At 54.9% G+C, this 16,246-nt stretch overlaps 3 protein-coding genes across 3 annotated transcripts; 2 read left to right on the top strand and 1 right to left on the bottom strand.

The window, feature by feature from the left end:
• GPANK1 (G-patch domain and ankyrin repeats 1) lies at positions 1-3,795 on the top strand. The gene is made up of 3 exons (XM_005289310.4): positions 1-313; positions 1,549-2,173; positions 2,430-3,795. The coding sequence occupies exons 2-3, from the start codon at positions 1,599-1,601 to the stop codon at positions 2,887-2,889; spliced, it is 1,035 nt and encodes a 344-aa protein (XP_005289367.2). The 5' UTR covers positions 1-313; positions 1,549-1,598; the 3' UTR covers positions 2,890-3,795.
• Positions 3,796-6,153: 2,358 nt separating this feature from the next.
• Positions 6,154-9,411, bottom strand: LOC135974835 (uncharacterized). Its single transcript, XM_065563865.1, has 4 exons — positions 9,346-9,411; positions 8,524-8,641; positions 7,703-8,050; positions 6,154-6,353 (listed from the first exon to the last, which is right to left on the bottom strand). Exons 1-4 carry the CDS (start codon positions 9,409-9,411, stop codon positions 6,154-6,156), a joined length of 732 nt encoding a protein of 243 aa, XP_065419937.1.
• On the top strand, positions 8,049-16,142 carry LOC122173275 (uncharacterized). The gene is made up of 5 exons (XM_065563091.1): positions 8,049-11,298; positions 12,349-12,678; positions 12,964-13,035; positions 14,682-15,248; positions 15,651-16,142. The coding sequence occupies exons 1-5, from the start codon at positions 11,232-11,234 to the stop codon at positions 15,722-15,724; spliced, it is 1,110 nt and encodes a 369-aa protein (XP_065419163.1). The 5' UTR covers positions 8,049-11,231; the 3' UTR covers positions 15,725-16,142.
• The last annotated feature ends 104 nt before the right edge of the window (positions 16,143-16,246 follow it).

Genomic DNA, 16,246 nt, shown 5'->3' with positions numbered 1-16,246 from the left:
GCGTAATACGCATGCGCGGTGATCGCCATTTGTTGCCCAGAGTAACTACCACGCAGGAAGACGTCCGAGCCTCCTTCCCTATTGAGCATGCGCATCCAAATCCCTCGCGGCCTCCCGGCTCCCAATGCGCATGTCGAGAGCAGAATCCGGCGGCTGCGCGCTGCTCTCTGACCGGCGTCGGCCCTCACGCGCCACTGCCGCGGCGGCGCCTAACGCGCGTGCGCCTCCAGCGCCCCGGCGCCTTCTAATGCGCATGCGTCACCTCTCCGCCTGGTGGCGGCGGCGCGCTGCTCCGGCCTCCGGCGTCTCTATGGTGAGTCGGGCCCCGGAGGCTTCTGGGTGAAGGCCAAGGGGAGCGGGAGTTTGGTCAAGGCCGGGGCCGGGTTCCAGCCCCGCCCCCCAGGGCCCCAGGGCCCGGCCCCGCCCCCATGGACCTAGCCCCGCCCCTCAGTGTCACAGCCCTTCCCCCGCCCCCCAGACACTTAACCCCGCCCACCACCGCCCCATGGACCTAGCCCCGCCCCCAGGGTCCTAGCCCCGCCCCTCAGGGTCACAGCCCTTCCCCCCGCCCCCAGACACTTAACCCCGCCCCCCACCGCCCCATGGACCTAGCCCCGCCCCTCAGGGTCACAGTCCTTCCCCCGCCCCCCAGACACTTAACCCCGCCCCCCACTGCCCCAGGGACCTAGCCCCGCCCCCCAGGGACCTAGCCCCGCCCCTCAGGGTCACAGTCCTTCCCCCGCCCCCCAGACACTTAACCCCGCCCCCCACTGCCCCAGGGACCTAGCCCCGCCCCCCAGGGACCTAGCCCCGCCCCTCAGGGACCTAGCCCCGCCCTTCCGAGTCACAGCCCTTCCTGCCGCCCCCCAGACACTTAACCCCGCCCCCCAACGCCCCAGGGTCCTAGCCCTGCCCCCACCCCAGAGACCTAGCCCCGCCCTTCCGGGTCACAGCCCTTCCCCCCGCCCCCCAGACACTTAACCCCGCCCCAACACCCCAGGGAGCTAGCCCCGCCCCCCAGGGACCTAGCCCCGCCCCCCAGGGACCTAGCCCCGCCCCTCAGGGTCACAGCCCTTCCCCCCGCCCCCAGACACTTAACCCCGCCCCCCAACACCCCAGGGACCTAGCCCCGCCCCCCAAGGACCTAGCCCTTCCCCCTCCCCCAGACACTTAACCGCGCCCCCCAGGGCCCTGCCCCCACCCCCCAGAGACCTGGCCCCACTCCCACCCAAGGGATCTAGCCCTGCCCCATCCCTCCCCTATGGCCCTAGCCCCGCCGCTCCCCCCATGACCCCGGCTCCACCCCCTAGGGCCCCTGCCCCACCCCTATAGGGACATATCCCAGGCCCGCAGAAACCCCTGGCCCCCACCCTTCCCCCAGAGACCTGGCCCCATCTCCCACCCTCCCGAGCCCTGCACCCCCAATTGCCAGACCTGTCCCCACACCCGTGGCCTTGTCCTCTGTTACCCCGAGGACGCTAGTGCCCGCTATGAGGATCACCACTCAGTGACCTTCATTTGCTGACCTTTTTCCTGCCCCCTTAACAGGCTGATCCCGCCCTGTAACCCACCTCCATCCCCCGTCTCCATCGCCAGCCATGAACCACGGCCCCCAGCTCATCACCTTCACCCGTGCCCGGGAGCAATCGGACTGCTGGAAGGATGGGCACCTCCGGAAACGGGCCGGCTCCCCTGCCAACCGCCGGGAAAAGGAGGGGGACGTGGAGGGCGAGGAAGCTCGGAGCTTCTACGAGAGTCTCCTGGCCTCGGGCGAGAGCTCCAGTCTCCCACGGAAACGCAAGGCCCCACTGAGGCGCCCGGGGGTGCCTGAGCCACCCATCGCCCAGCCAGGGCAGACGGACCCTCGTAGGGGGAACCTCCTGCTGAGATCGGCCCAGGAGGGCGACATGGGGACCCTGCGGCGGCTGCTGGAGAGGGAGGGGTGCGATGTGAACTATCGGGACGGTTACTATTGGACGGCGGTGATGTGTGCCGCTTACGCAGGCCGGGGGGAAGCTGTGAGGTACCTGCTGACCCGGGGAGCCGCATGGGTGGGAGTGTGCGAGTCGCAGGGGCGGGACGCGGTGGACCTAGCCGAGGAAGCCGGGCACCAGGACGTGGTGAGGATCCTACAGGAGCGTGAAACGGTTCAGCCAGAGGAGAGGATGGCCAGGTGAGTCTTCTGTTCCCCTGCCCTGGACCCAGCCAGTCCCCCCACCCTGGGGCTGGATCGGAGACAGCAACCTCTAGAGAGGAAAGGCCCCATGTCTCATTCCCCTCATGCCTTAACCAGCCAGTTCCCCCAACTTGGGGCTGGATGGGAACCAGCAGCCCCTAAAGGGGAAATGCCCCATGTCCCATTCCCCATCTCCCTGAGTCAACCAGTATGCTCATCCTGGAAGCAGCTGACCCCGTTGTCTCCCCATCAGGAGGATTCCAGTGGAGAGAAAATACTGTGCCGTCTGCCAGACACATTACAGCGAAGATAGTGTCGAGCTCCATGAACGCTCCACTGCCCACCTCTTCAACCGGCGCGACCCGCTCCCTCCAACCCGCTACCACATCCCCGAGAGCAACGTCGGCTTCCAGCTCATGGTCAAGGGGGGCTGGGACTGCGAGGCCGGGCTGGGGCCTGAGGGCACCGGCCGTAAATTCCCCGTCCAGACCGTCCTCAAGAGGGACCAGAAGGGCCTGGGCTTCCGTAGCGACCTCCGGCCCAAGGTCACCCACTTCAACGCTAACGATCCCAGTGCTGTGGCGCAGCCCAAGGAGCAGCAGCCTAGGACAGAACGGGCAGCTACAGTGGGGAAGAGAGAGGCCCGTCGCAGAGAGGCCAAAGCAAAGGCCTGGGAGCGTGACCTCCGCACCTACATGAACCTTGACCTTTGAATTCTTGGGATCAAAAGCCCCTATAGTCGTTGGGCTACTGGAATTGCTTGGATGGCGCACCTACGTGAACTTTGACCTTGAACCTTTCATGATCAGTAGGTCCTATAACCATTCAGCTATTTTAATTGCCGGGATGGTGTGTCTACATGAACTCTGACCTTTAACCCCCAGTGACTAATCAATAACTCTAAAACCGTGTCACCAATTGGATTAACCAGATGGGGTACCTTTCGGGAACTTCAACCTGTGGTACTTCTGACATCTGTAACGTTAACCAACAAACCTGAAACTGTTTAGCCAATCAGATCCCTCATGTCTACATGAGCGTTGACCTTTAACCTGTGATGTCATCTCTGTGGTGCACCATTAACTAATAAATGCACGGTCCTTGAAAATGTTCAGCCAATTGACTTCCTTGACTGGTTGGACGCCAACCCCTGACACAATGTTGACCATTAGTCGGGGGCATCTCAGTGGCATCGCTGTACCGTTAACCAGTGAGCCTACAGCTCTTTAAAGCATTTGGCCTATTGGATTCCTGGATTGGCAGAATGATATGACATCACTTTTCTTAAAGGGCCAGTTGTGATAAGGGAAGAGACGCATCTCTGCACTCCTGAGGGTCTTAGAACGCCAGATCTGCTGACCAGAGCAACGTGCAGAAGCTCTCGCTCCTGTAACCCAAGAGGAGACGATCCAGTGATGGGAATGTGGCCTGTGTTCTGTCCTCCCTTCCACGTAGAAAGCAGTGAGATATTTGGGTGGGAAAAGACGCCAGCAGGACTTTTGGATCTCTGGGGATTTTGCTGCATTGACTGATTGGGGGAGCAACTAATCTCCTCACTTGTTGTCAGGATTCTGTTTGATCTGAAATCTTTGAGTGAGAATAAATATGGTCCCTCACTAGTTGTTTTATGTCTCTAATAATTACTGTTTCCAAAGAGATCTGGATTTCCTAATTACTCTAAGATCAGACTCCAGCCCTGACTCCATTACATTCCAAATTTACCCCATGTGTCCCTGGCTCCATTGACATCAGTGGGGTTACTTTGGATTTAGCTCAGGGTCACTGAGATCAGCATCCAGCCCTTTCTTTTTTTTTGTAAAGTCAACAAAACGGGCCTTTTATTTCCTTGCGTCCAGATGCTTTTTCTTGCTGCTGTTTCCTCTGCTTTGTTCACAAACCCTGACCTCACATTCTCGTTCTGTTTGATTTTGTGTTTGATAAGGACGTAGAAACTCCTTCGCTCACAGACCACTACATGGCTATATATAACACCCAGCAGAAGCCATCAAGTTGGTCGTGACCTAGAAACATCTTTCCGCTGGTCTGTTTTATTCTTTCAAGAAAGAGGCAGCAGAAAAAAAAATGTAATCTCAGATTCAGAATTGGCTGCAGAAAAGGATTTTTTTTTTTTTCCACAGAAAATTTCAACAAATAGATTTTACACTCTCATGGATTATTTTCTGTGGAGAATTTCAACTTTATGGCAAAATCTCAAAAAGTGAACAATTTTGATTCAAAGCAGGGCCATGTAGGAGTTGTCATTCCAGAGCCTTGTTCTCTTTGGGCCAGAGTATATCTTCTATGATGCATCACTGCTAGGGACTCCTATAACACCCTCCCCTCATTGAGAGAGGAGAACGTGGTGCATCATGGGAGACGTAGTTCTTCCAAGGAGCCTGCCCCATAGAGAGTGAGACACCTGAGTTACAACTCCCATGGGGCACCACTTTGAAGTTTGGATGCCTCCTTTTCTGTGGGCCAGGCTCCTGGGCTGAACTGTACCTCCCCTCCTGCCGAGAGGAGTGACACAAATTCACACCAGATGGGAACTAGCCCATCAACACCCCAGAGCAACAGCAATTGACACTAGCTGGGGATCTGGCCCACAGCCTCACACATCTATCACCACAGTCATCTGTAAGTAACTGTCCTGAAGCAAAAGACTCAGCCCGTGGACTAAGCTAGCACTAACCCTCGGAGATGTCTCCAAGGTTGTGTGATGAAGGGATCTCCTGCTGTTCCCTGCGTCTCCCTTTGCTGCACAGTCAGATCTGACTCTTCAGAGCCGCTGGGTCTGGATGGAGGCGTATTCTGTGGGAGGCTGGAGCCTTGAAAGTGATCTCGGCGTAGTGCAGACCCTTGCTCACATTACCACCAGCTCTGCTGTGCCCCTGTTGAAGACACAAATCAAGTCACCCGGCTTCCATCTCCACTGACGTCTTTCCAGCCCCGTGAGTGCATTTAAGGGGGAAGTGGGTAAAATGGAGACCCCCTGGCTGTGTGTTGGAGGATCTGCATGTGCTATTGTCCCCAGCACACATAGCCCCACGCCGGTGTGACTCAGCCCCCAGAGGGACCACCCCCAAGCGGATACAGGTCGGCAGAGCTGTGTGCGGAGAAGGGAGCCCAGGGCTGGAATAGCAGAGGGGCTGCGAGTTGAGATTCTATCTGTTCACCTGTCTTTCTGCACCCTGATCTGTATGTACATGTCTGCCGATCCCCATGTGCACGTCTGTCTGTCTAGATCAGTGGTTCTCAACCTTTCCAGACTACTGTACCCCTTTCAGGAGTCTGATTTGTCTCGCATTCCCCAAGTTTCACCTCACTTAAAAACTACTAGTTTACAAAATCAGACATCAAAATACAAAAGTGTCACAGCCACACTATTACTGGGAAATTGCTGCCTCTCTCATTGTTACCATATAATTCTAAAATAAATCAATTGGAATATAAATATTGTAGTTACATTTCAGTGTAGAGTGTATGGAGCAGTATAAACAAGAAACTGTCTGTATGAAATTTTAGGTTTGTACTGACTTTATTGGTATTTTTTATATAGCCTGTTGTAAACCTATTCAAATATCTAAATGAATCGATGCACCCACTGAAGACCTCGGTGCTGAAAACCACCGGTCTAGATGATAGATAATCTGGTACTTTTGCAGCTTCCGTTATTGTAATATTTAATGGCTAAAGCATCCCTAACCCTCTCCTGTGTTCTGTTGGTCAGGTTTCTACCACAGTCACACGGACCATGCTTCAGCACTGTCTTGAAACTGACACCACCACCCAGTTAAACTCAGGCTCCAAATTTAATGGTCTCACCTTTGCCGGCTGCTGCTGTTGGGTGTCTGGGGAGGCTGCTGGGGAGGAAAGAAGGAGGCATGGGTTATTGTTGGAAGAGATGACTGGAGGTGTACAAACTAAACAGAAGACTGGAGAATGTAGATCGGAGGCTCCCATTCCCCCTTCCACCATTAGGACGGAAGAGAAGTACATTTTGAACGCCGGAAGAACGGGCAGATGGAATGAGCACGGAAGGAGCAGTAAATACCTGTGCGTCTGCGCAGCAGGAGGGCGGTAACTAAGATGATGATGCTGACGCCTGCCAGAGCAATCGTGGCTCTGTAGATGGTGAGTTCTGTGCTGGTATCCCGCTTCGATTCCTTTCTGTCGTCTAAATAAAAGGAAGGATGTTAATGTTTCCAGTGGCAAGAATCCTGGGAAGAGCCATAGGAAGCCATTTCTTGTGTGCTTTGTTGTAGCACTGGATTCTGATTTAATTGGTACCGTACCAGTGTGAATGCAGAGTGACTCTGGTAGTGGAGTCGGGGTTGGATTCTGATCGCAGAGCTCCAAAGTAAATCTGGAGTAACTCCATTGCAGTGAATGGAGTCCAGTCTGGATTCTGTTCTACATGATCCCAGTGTGAAGCCAGAGCAACCCCATGGATGTCAGCAGAGTCAGGGCTGGATTCTGATCTCTGTGAGTCTGATGTAAATCTGGACTGACCCCACTGATGCCAAATGAGGGCCGTATACTGATCTCAGTGATTCTGGTGTGAATCCAGAGTGAGCCCACGGACACCAATGGAGTCCGTCCGAAATCCTGATCTCAGTGACTCTGGAGTGACCCCAGTTAAGTCTGTGGAGTTGCTCCCAAATAGAGGCCACAGAGGTGGGTCCGGTCGGGTTGGTACAGCGTGTTAGTGGCCAGCTGCCCTCCTGGGGTCTGGGCTAATGCCAGCAACCTCCATTCATACATGGGACCAGTGGGAGAGAATCTCAAGTGACTGGTGCAGTAGAGAGCGTGGTGGGGCCGTGTGGGTCACGGGGCCATTCTGGTCTCTCTCTGGGTCGGCGGCTGCGTGTCTATGGGGCTGTAGGTGACTGATTTCTGGGGCTGCGTGTGCTTCTCTGTGTCTCTGGCTCTGGGGTTGTGTGTCCCTCACTCACTCCTGCATTAAGCAATCAACTTCCTCTTCAACAAACACTGCAAGAAAACTTCCCCAGTCTCCACCGGCGCCTATTGCAAACCCTTCCACAGCTGCCACTATGAGTCTGATCTTCCCACAGTGAGTCAGCAGGGCCGGGTCATAACCTCACCTGCGGCAGGCCAAAGAGCTCAGAGCCAACCCGGGCCAATAGCAAGAGAACAGAGAGAGACGTCTCTGAGTGCACGATGGCTCTCGGGAGAAGTGGGGGTCTGGGTTTCTAACCACCTCTCTCACCCCGAGGCGCTGTCAGGATGTGAGACAGACCAAAGCTGCAGCCAGTGACAACTCGGCAGAAAAGCTGCCTCGAATCGGCCGGGAGATTGTTTAATATAAACCTGACCTCCACCCCCCCACCCCCACAGCATGAGTGTCGGTCAGATATTCCTGATCTCCAACTCCTGCTTGGAGCCAGCCCCATCTCCCATTCCCCACGCCCAGAGCCAGCCCGTCCCCGACCTTGGGGCCAGATTGGCGCCAGTGCCTCCTGGAGGGGACAGGTCCCGCATGCCCTCCCTCCCCCCGACTCTTACCAGTCACGCTCTGGTTTCTCCTCATCACTCTTAGATTGGTGCCTCCTCCCATCCCTGTTGTCTCATTCTGGATTTCGATGCAGCACTGATAGAGGCCAGAGTCTCTCTCGTCCAGTTTAGACAGAGTCAGCGTTGCGTTCCCCTTACTGATCTCATCCAGACTGGACACACGGAGCCGCCCCAGGTAGAAGGGGTGGTTAGCATGCAGCACCACGTCTTCTCCAGATCCCCTGAGCCAAAGCACCTTGGCTCTGCTGCCATTTCTGTTCTGGAAGGTGCAGCTCAGGGTCACGTTCTCCCCGGCTGTTGCGTTGAGGGACTTGGGCTCCTGGGAAACTCCCAGACCAGCTAGGAAGAGAGAGAACCCGCATCATACACCAGCAGCACTGGGCGGCAGGAGAGACCCGTCCTGGCCTTTAGAGAGAGCGTCAGCCGCTGTGGTCCTGTGTACAGAGCTAAACCTTCACCTCTCGCTAGTTTAGTAGTGGTGTCTGTCTCTCTGTTCCTGGATTCTCCTTGATTCATCCATCCATCTCCGACCCTAGATCCATCCATTATCCATCCTAGCTCTATCCATCTATAGATCCATCCAGCCATAGACCCATCCAGCCATTCTCCAGTCCTAGAACCGTCCATCCAACCTTTCATTCCTAGACCATGTCTCTCAATTCACATCTGTTCTCCATTTTTGTCCCTCGTTCCCCTAGATCAACATCGATTTATCTATCTCCAGGGAAGATCTGCAATCCTAGATGCTGGATAAATCCAGTAATGTGTTCACCTTATCAAGAACCATATCCTGAATTGCGCAGGAAACTCACCTGATTTCTGGCTGGATGCTCCCACATTTGGGTTCGGCGCTCTCTTGCAACCAACTGGAATTTCTGCGATAGCTTCATTTGAATGAAAAAACAGGCGTGGGTGGGTGAGGTTCTGTAGCTTGCTATGTGCAGGAGGTCAGAGTAGGGAATCGTGAAGGTACCTTTTGGCTTTAAAGTCCATGAGAAGAGTTTAGTGCATTTCTGATGACCGCCACCTTGGCTAACACCCTGCGGATTGAACTGGGGACCTCAACATCTAAAAGCACAAGTTGCTACAGCTTGAACTAGAAGAGCTGGGGGCTGTAGCAAGTTGTATTCTGGGTAGATCAGCACAGAGTAGGATCTCCCAACTCGCACTCTCCAGTCGTGAGACATTCAGTAAGGAAATGAACGATCCAGTCTGCACAACAGCCCTGGGTTGGCTAATCCCATGTTAAATCCAGTCTAGTTTACCCTGCTCCACGTTTTCTGTTTGCAGCATGCTAAAGATTTGTGTGGGGAGCAAGAGATTAGAGACCTCTTGAGGAGGGAGGGAGGGATAGATACTGTGGGGGGAAGGATGGAGGGACAGATACTGTCGAGGGAAGGATGGATGGAGACGTTAACAGAAGGATGGAGAGATAGAGGAAAGGATGGGTGGATGGATAGATAACGGAAAGCTGGAGGATACTGCAGAAGAAGGATGGATGGATTGGATGAGCTAGATGGGGATGTATGGGGATGGCTAGATATGGCTGTGGGGACGAGGAGGGATGGACAGATTGACCTGGGGGAGTAGACAGACTGACCCCCAGGTTAGCTAGCCAAGATTTGCTGACATACCTGCTGCCCAGGTGGGATGAGGAGGACGGCGCAGAGGACGGGGCTCAGGGCTGGCAGCTGCTCCATGGTCCCTGCTCTCTGGGCGGCTCCGCAGCCCCGCTCAGCTCAGGCCTCAGCATCCTCCGGAAGCGTCAGTCTGCGAGGGCCGGTGGAAGCGTTTGTGGTCAGCACCTCTGAGATGGGCCGGATAAGGGGGGGAGGAGAGTTAGGTGTGTGTCTGTGCTATTAAAGGTAACAGGGGCCTGTGTACATGTCTGTGAGCATGTGCGCCCCCTGCTGGCATGGATCAGCCCCGGCTCCTCCTTGTGTCCTGGACCCCAGACCTCCCACAGCTGTGGGGGGATTCCCCTCTACTCAAAGCTGGGGTGGCCTGTGAATCAGGATCAGGCCTCCCCGTCTGCCCTGGGAGGCAGCACAGGGGACAGCTGGCCTGTCTATAAGGTAGGTGGGTTTGGCCCCGTGTGTTTTACTGGCGGGAGGAGGTGGATGGAAGAGGGTGCAATGGGGCAGGATGGATGGATCAATCCATCCTCAATGCCTTTGGTCTGTCTGTCAGCAATTCATCCTGTCCATCTGTCTTTGGAGAAGGCCCTGTCTGCATCCACCCATCCATCCGTCCATCCATCCTTCACTCTGTCCATCTGTCTGTGGTAGGGCCCTCTGTCCCGTCCATCCATGGATCAGTCTGTAGCTAGAATCATAGAATATGAGGGTTGGAAGGGACCTCAAGAGATCATCTAGTCCAATCCCCTGCTCAAAGCAGGACCAATCCCCAACTAAATCATCCCAGCCAGGGCTTTGTGAAGCCGGGCCTTAAAAACCTCTAAGGAAGGAGATTCCACCACCTCCCCAGGTAACGCATTCCAGTGCTTCACCACCCTCCTAGTGAAATAGTGTTTCCTAATATGCAACCTAGACCTCCCCCACTGCAACTGAGACCATTGCTCCTTGTTCTGTCATCTGCCACCACTGAGAACAGCCGAGCTCCATCCTCTTTGGAACCCCCCTTCAGGTAGTTGAAGGCTGCTATCAAATCCCTCCTCACTCTTCTCTTCTGCAGACTAAATAACCCAGTTCCTCAGCCTCTTCTCGTAAGTCATGTGCCCCGGTCCCCTAATCATTTTCATTGCCCTCCACAAATTGGACTGTCTCCAATTTGTCCACATCCTTTCTGTAGTGGGGGGCCCAAAACTGGACACAGTACTCCAGATGTGGCCTCACCAGGTAAGGCCCTGCATCTATCCATCCATCTGTAACACACTCTCTATTTGGCTATAGCTCTGTGTCCTCCTCCCTGTAATTCGCTCTCTCTCTCTCCATCCCTCACACCCTGTTTTCCCTCTGCACTCCTGTCACCTGCAGCTCCCCCACGAGCTCCGATCTCTGCCCTGACAATGGAAACCCCCCGATGATCCTGTCAGTGACACCTAGCTCCCAGCGGCCCCTGGGGATAGCAGATCTCCCCTGGCGGTCCCTGGAGCCAGCAGCTCCCTCTGGGATCCACTGGGGGATCATTTCGGGGCAGTGAGAGGGGGCTGGGACCCACAGAGCGATAAGGACACCGTCACCACCTGAGCGCCCCAGCCCTATGGCGAGGGGCTGCGTCAGAGAGGCCGAGGGCCCTGGGGATGCAGAAATGAACCCGTCCTGCTGTTGAACGCAACACCCCTGGTCAGTTTCGCTTTCACACTCCCCTGCCCACAGGCCCAGTGACCTCCTGGCTGCCTGGTATCTGAGCAGGCGCCTCCCCCTCGCCAGCCACAAGAGTTTCCATCGCGCGCCCGGGCTGCTCGCTCCGGAGCAGCCGTTACTTGCTGACCCTGGGTCCCGTCTGCTCGACAGTCCTGGTCTGTGACTCCTGGGGCAGCTCCCAGCCCGCAGAGAGCATGGGGCGGCTGCCGGCCCCTAGCATCATCTGCTTCATCGTCTTCCTCGTCCCCACAATAGCAACTGGTGAGACTAGCTCAGATTATGGGGGGCATGGAGATAGAACCCAGGAGTCCTGGACTCCCCGCCCCCCCCTCCCCCGCTCTAACCCACCCACCTCCACTCCCCATAAGGGTATGGAGAGATGGTCTCAGAATACATAGACGGCTGAGGATGGCTAGATGGATGGATGGGAAGGGAGAAAGGGGAGGGGTGTTTAGGGGATAGATAGGGAGGGAGGAAAGGACGGAGGCAGGGGGTGTTTTGGGGCAGATGGCTGGATAATGAGAGAGATGGAGGGGGTGTTTGGGGGTGGACGGATGGTTAGGGATAGAGGTGTATGAGGATGGATGGATGGATGGATAGATAGGGGGATACTTGCAGGGGTTGTACAGGGATGGATAGGTTTATTTTAGAGGACTGTCTGGTCTACCATCGTTAAGGTTCAGACCAGCGTTCTCTTTAAAGATTGACTCTCCTAAGTGCCCTAAAGTCCACACAGTTACTTGCATTGCCTTGAAATGCGGTGTGCTTCCCAGGGCTGCAGGCTGGGATTCGTGGGTAGCGGATAGATTGATGGACAGCGGATGCATGGATAGATGGACAGAACTGAGCATGGATGGAGGGAAGGACAAATATCTGAGGACAGAAGGATGGACAAAGCTGAAGGTGGATGGATGATGGGAGAGATGGATGGATGGAGTTGAAGACAGGTGGACAGAGCTGATCTGAGGACAGACAGACTGGATGGATGGACGGTTGGGTGGACAGATGGAGATAAGGACAGATGAGAGAGCTGAGGATGAATCGATGGACGGACGGATGAGGCTGTGGACGGGTGGGTGGCTGGACAGAGCTGAGGACAGACGGATGGACAGAGCCGATGGTGGATGGACGGAAAGTGCTGAGGACAGACGGGTCTCGGGCTGGGTACAGCAATCGAGCGATAGATGATAGACAGACAAACTCTGCTGCAGGAAGGCCGGGGGGACAGACAGACGGACGCAGCCAGCGCCCCATGACAGCAGCACAGTCCCTGCCCTGTGTCCCTCACGTGGCTTGTTCTGCTCCCTGCAGGTCTCGGGATTCAGCAGCTGCCCCCCACGGCGAGCATCCCGGCCGGCAGCAGCGTCACCCTGAGCTGCACCTTCCACATCTTCAACCAGACCGGGACACAAGTCACCTGGGCCAGGGGCTCCCGGGAGGCCGTCGTGCTGGACCCCGCCCACCCCTTCTACCAGGGGCGGCTGGCCGAGAGCCAGCGGGACCAGCAGGGCCAGGTGGAGGCCACGGTGACCCTGTCGGAGCTGATGGAGAGGGACTCGGGTCTCTACCGCTGCTACATCACCTACCCGCAGGGCGAGCAGGGGAAGGGCACCGGGACCACCCTGACTGTGATGGGCAGAGGTGACTTGGGGGGCTTGGGACTCGGGGCCTTTCCTTTTAGGAGGCATCAGCTCTGATCCGGGCCCAGGGTGGGGACTGGCTGGCTCGGGAGTGGGGAATGAGGAATTTCCCCTCTAGGGGGTGCCAGCCCATGAATCTCCTAGCCCCTCATTTCTCTTGTCTAGAGTCCCAGGGGGACGTGAGCTCTGTTCCCAGAACAGCCAACTCGGGGCTGCTGGGTGGTTGGTTCGTTCATTTGTGCATTGACTGTACTAAATTCTTCTCTTACTTTTAATTCAAACGAAGCTGTTGCAGAAATTCCAGCCGGCTGCAAGAGAGCGCTGGTCCCAAATGTTGGAGCGTCCACCCAGAAACCAGGTGAGTTTGCCACAGAGTTCAGGGTAACGGCTCTTGTTGGGGTGAACAAATGACTGGATTTATCCAGTCTCCAGCATTGCAGCTCTTCTCTGGGGATTGATAGAGCAGTGCGGATGGAGGGCGGGCAGGATAGAAATGGAAGATGGATGGCTGAATTGACAGATGTGGTGTGACGGGTTGGATCACAGAAAACCCCCTGGGAACTGCCGACTGATGTGCTGAGACTACCTCTGAGCCGGTTTTCCCTGGCAGCTTGGGACTTCAGTGCCCTGCCTGGTTCGAGCCAGACACGCCAGCCTGCTGCAACCCAGACCCAGGTCTGAACAACGTCCCCCAGAAGCTGCAGGCTTAACTGAAAACAGCTTAAGAAGTGCTCCTGTCTCCAACACTCAGATGCCCAGCTCCCAATGGGATCCAAACCCCCAATAAATACGTTTTACCCTTATACAGGGTAAACTCATAAATTGTTCACCCTCTACAACACTGATAGAGAGATATGCACAGCTGTCCCGCCCCCACCCACCCCCAGGTATTAATACATACTCTGGGTTAATTAATAAGTAAAAAAGTGATTTTATTAAATACAAAAAGTAGGATTTAAGTGGTTCCAAGTAATAACAGACAGAACAAAGTGAATTACCTAGCAAAATAAAATAAAACATGCAAGTCTAAGCCTAATACCATAGGAAAGTGATCACAGATGAAATCTCACCCTCAGAGATGTTCCAATAAGCTTCTTTTACAGACTAGCCTCCTTCTAGTCTGGGTCCAGCGATCACTCACACCCCCTGTAGTTACTGTCCTTTATTCCAGTTCCTTTCAGGTTTCCTTTGGGGGTGGAGAGGCTCTCTCTTGAGCCAGCTGAAGACAAAATGGAAGAGTCTCCCAGGACTTTATATAGTTCTTCTCTTGCAGGTGGACACCCCTCCCTCCCCCTGTGTAGAAACCCAACTACAAGATGGAGTTTTGGAGTCACATGGGCCAGTCACGTGTCCATGCATGACTCAGGACTTTACAGGTGGCAGCCATTGTTCACATGCTACCTTGAATGTCCCCAGGTAGACTTCTTATGTGGATTGGAGTCTTCCAAGGTTCCATTGTCCGTTAAGTGTTTCTTGATTGGGCACTTAACTTGCCAATTCCTTTCTTAAGCAGCTGACCAAATGCCGTACTGAGGCTACTTAAAATCAAACAAGTACAGAGCCAATATTCATAACTTCGAATTCAAAAATGACCCGTGCATACGAATAGGCTGAATAGATTCAGTGGATCATAACCTTTGCAGAGAGATGTGACATGGCATATGTAGCACAAAACATATTCCAGGTATGTCACATATACAGTCATAAGCATATATCCATAAAGCCTTATGGGGTGCTAAGTCCCAGGTGGCTCTAGAAAGAAAGGGTGGATAGGTAGCAGGATGGATGGATAGCTCCAGAACTGGAGAATGGATGGACCTAGGGTCAGAGGATGGATGAATGAAGGAGAATCAGGGAACAGAGAGACAGACACTGATACTAAGCTAGCGAGAGGTGAAGGTTTAGCTCTGCACACAGGAATACAACGGCTGACGCTCTCTCTAAAGGCCACGACGGGTCTGTCCTGCTGCCCGGTGTATGATGCGGGTTCTCTCTCTTCCCTAGCTGCTCTGGGAGTTTCCCAGGAGCCCGGGTCCCTCCACATGACAACCGGGGAGAACGTGACCCTGAGCTGCACCTTCCAGAACAGACATGGCAGCAGAGCCAAGATAATTTGGCTCAGGGGATCCGCAGAGAATCTGGAGCTGGATTCTAACCACCCCTTCTACCGGGGGCGGCTCCGTGTGTCCAGGATGGACGAGCACAGACAGGGGAAGGCGACGCTGACCCTGACCGAGCTGGAGGAGCGGGACTCTGCTCTCTATCAGTGCTGCATCGAACTCGACCGTGGGGAGACAGGGATGGGAGGAGGCACCGAGCTGAGAGTGATGCAGACACACCAGAGAGAGACTGGTGAGAGTCAGGGGGGCAGGGAATGGGGTACGGGGTCTGTCCCCTATAGGGGGCGTCATCCCAGGAATCTCCTAACCCCTCTTTTCTATTGTCTAGGAGCTCCAGGGGGGCGTGAGCTCTGTCGGGACTCGGGGCCCCTCTTTTACCGAGCCGTCATCTCCCTGTCGCTCGTCGTTCTCTTCTCCCTGGGAATCATCCTCAGCCTGCGGCCTTGGAACGGTACTGGCTCCGTGCAGGTTTCGCCTTCACTTCCTGTCCCAAACGGTTACATGGAATTGCTGTGTGGGCTGGTAACCAGCCCCTGCCCCACCCCAGAACTAGCTGCTTCTCAGCACTGTGTGAGGGATCCCCACGTAACCAGCCACTGCCCCACCCCAGAGCCAGCTGCTTCTCAGCACCGGGCAAGGGGTCTCCATGTAACCAGCCCATGCACCCCACCCCAGAGGGGCTGTGTCTCAGCGCCAGGTGAGGGGACCCTGTATAAACAGCCCCCACGTTCTACCCCAGAGGTGGCTGCATTTCATCCCTGGTGGAATCAGTCTTTCTCTGGTATTTATAAGGCTTCATTCCCGTGGTGTTTCCCCCCAGTATGTTCAGTGATGCTCTCGTTCTGTTTCCCAGGTGTCCCCGTGGATCCCGTGGTGGGGGCTGGCTCCAAGCCGCCCCCAGCACAAGGGCAGGTGTCTCTGATTTAGCCGCTCACGGGGCGCTGGTCACTGGCAGGATTTTCCCAGCTCCAGGTTCAGAAGCTGTCAGACTTCGCTGGACTCTGAGCCGCCTTCCGGGGGCTCCTGCCGGGCCAGGGCTTCTCCGCTCTCCTCTGCTTCTGTCTGTGGGTCTGGCCTGTACATCTTGGGTATGAGAAGAACAATAAAGAAAATTAAATATTTCTCCAGATTCATTCCTCGTGGGACAATATTTTTTCATTTACAAATCTAAAGTACACGCTGTAACAGAGTCAGCCGCCAGAGAAAACCGAATTCTAGAGAAAACCTACCTGGTTTATACAGGAAAAATCTATCTGGAGCAGGCTTGATTTGGTAGAAGGAATTCGCTGATTGAAAGAGAAACATGTTGCAAGAAATAAATATATTTCTATGTCTGGAAATAAAATCTATCGCAAAAATTCCTTTATTCAAAATTATGTTATTCCTCGTGGAAAATAAATGGCAGAGAGGGGACGGAACGTGGCCCAGGATGGGGCAATGAACTGAGGA

The sequence above is a fragment of the Chrysemys picta genome, chromosome 12, assembly GCF_011386835.1.
Source record: "Chrysemys picta bellii isolate R12L10 chromosome 12, ASM1138683v2, whole genome shotgun sequence".
Lineage (NCBI taxonomy): Eukaryota > Metazoa > Chordata > Testudines > Emydidae > Chrysemys > Chrysemys picta.
Note: the sequence above shows the minus strand (reverse complement) of the source record. Positions and strands in the feature narration are given on the sequence as shown.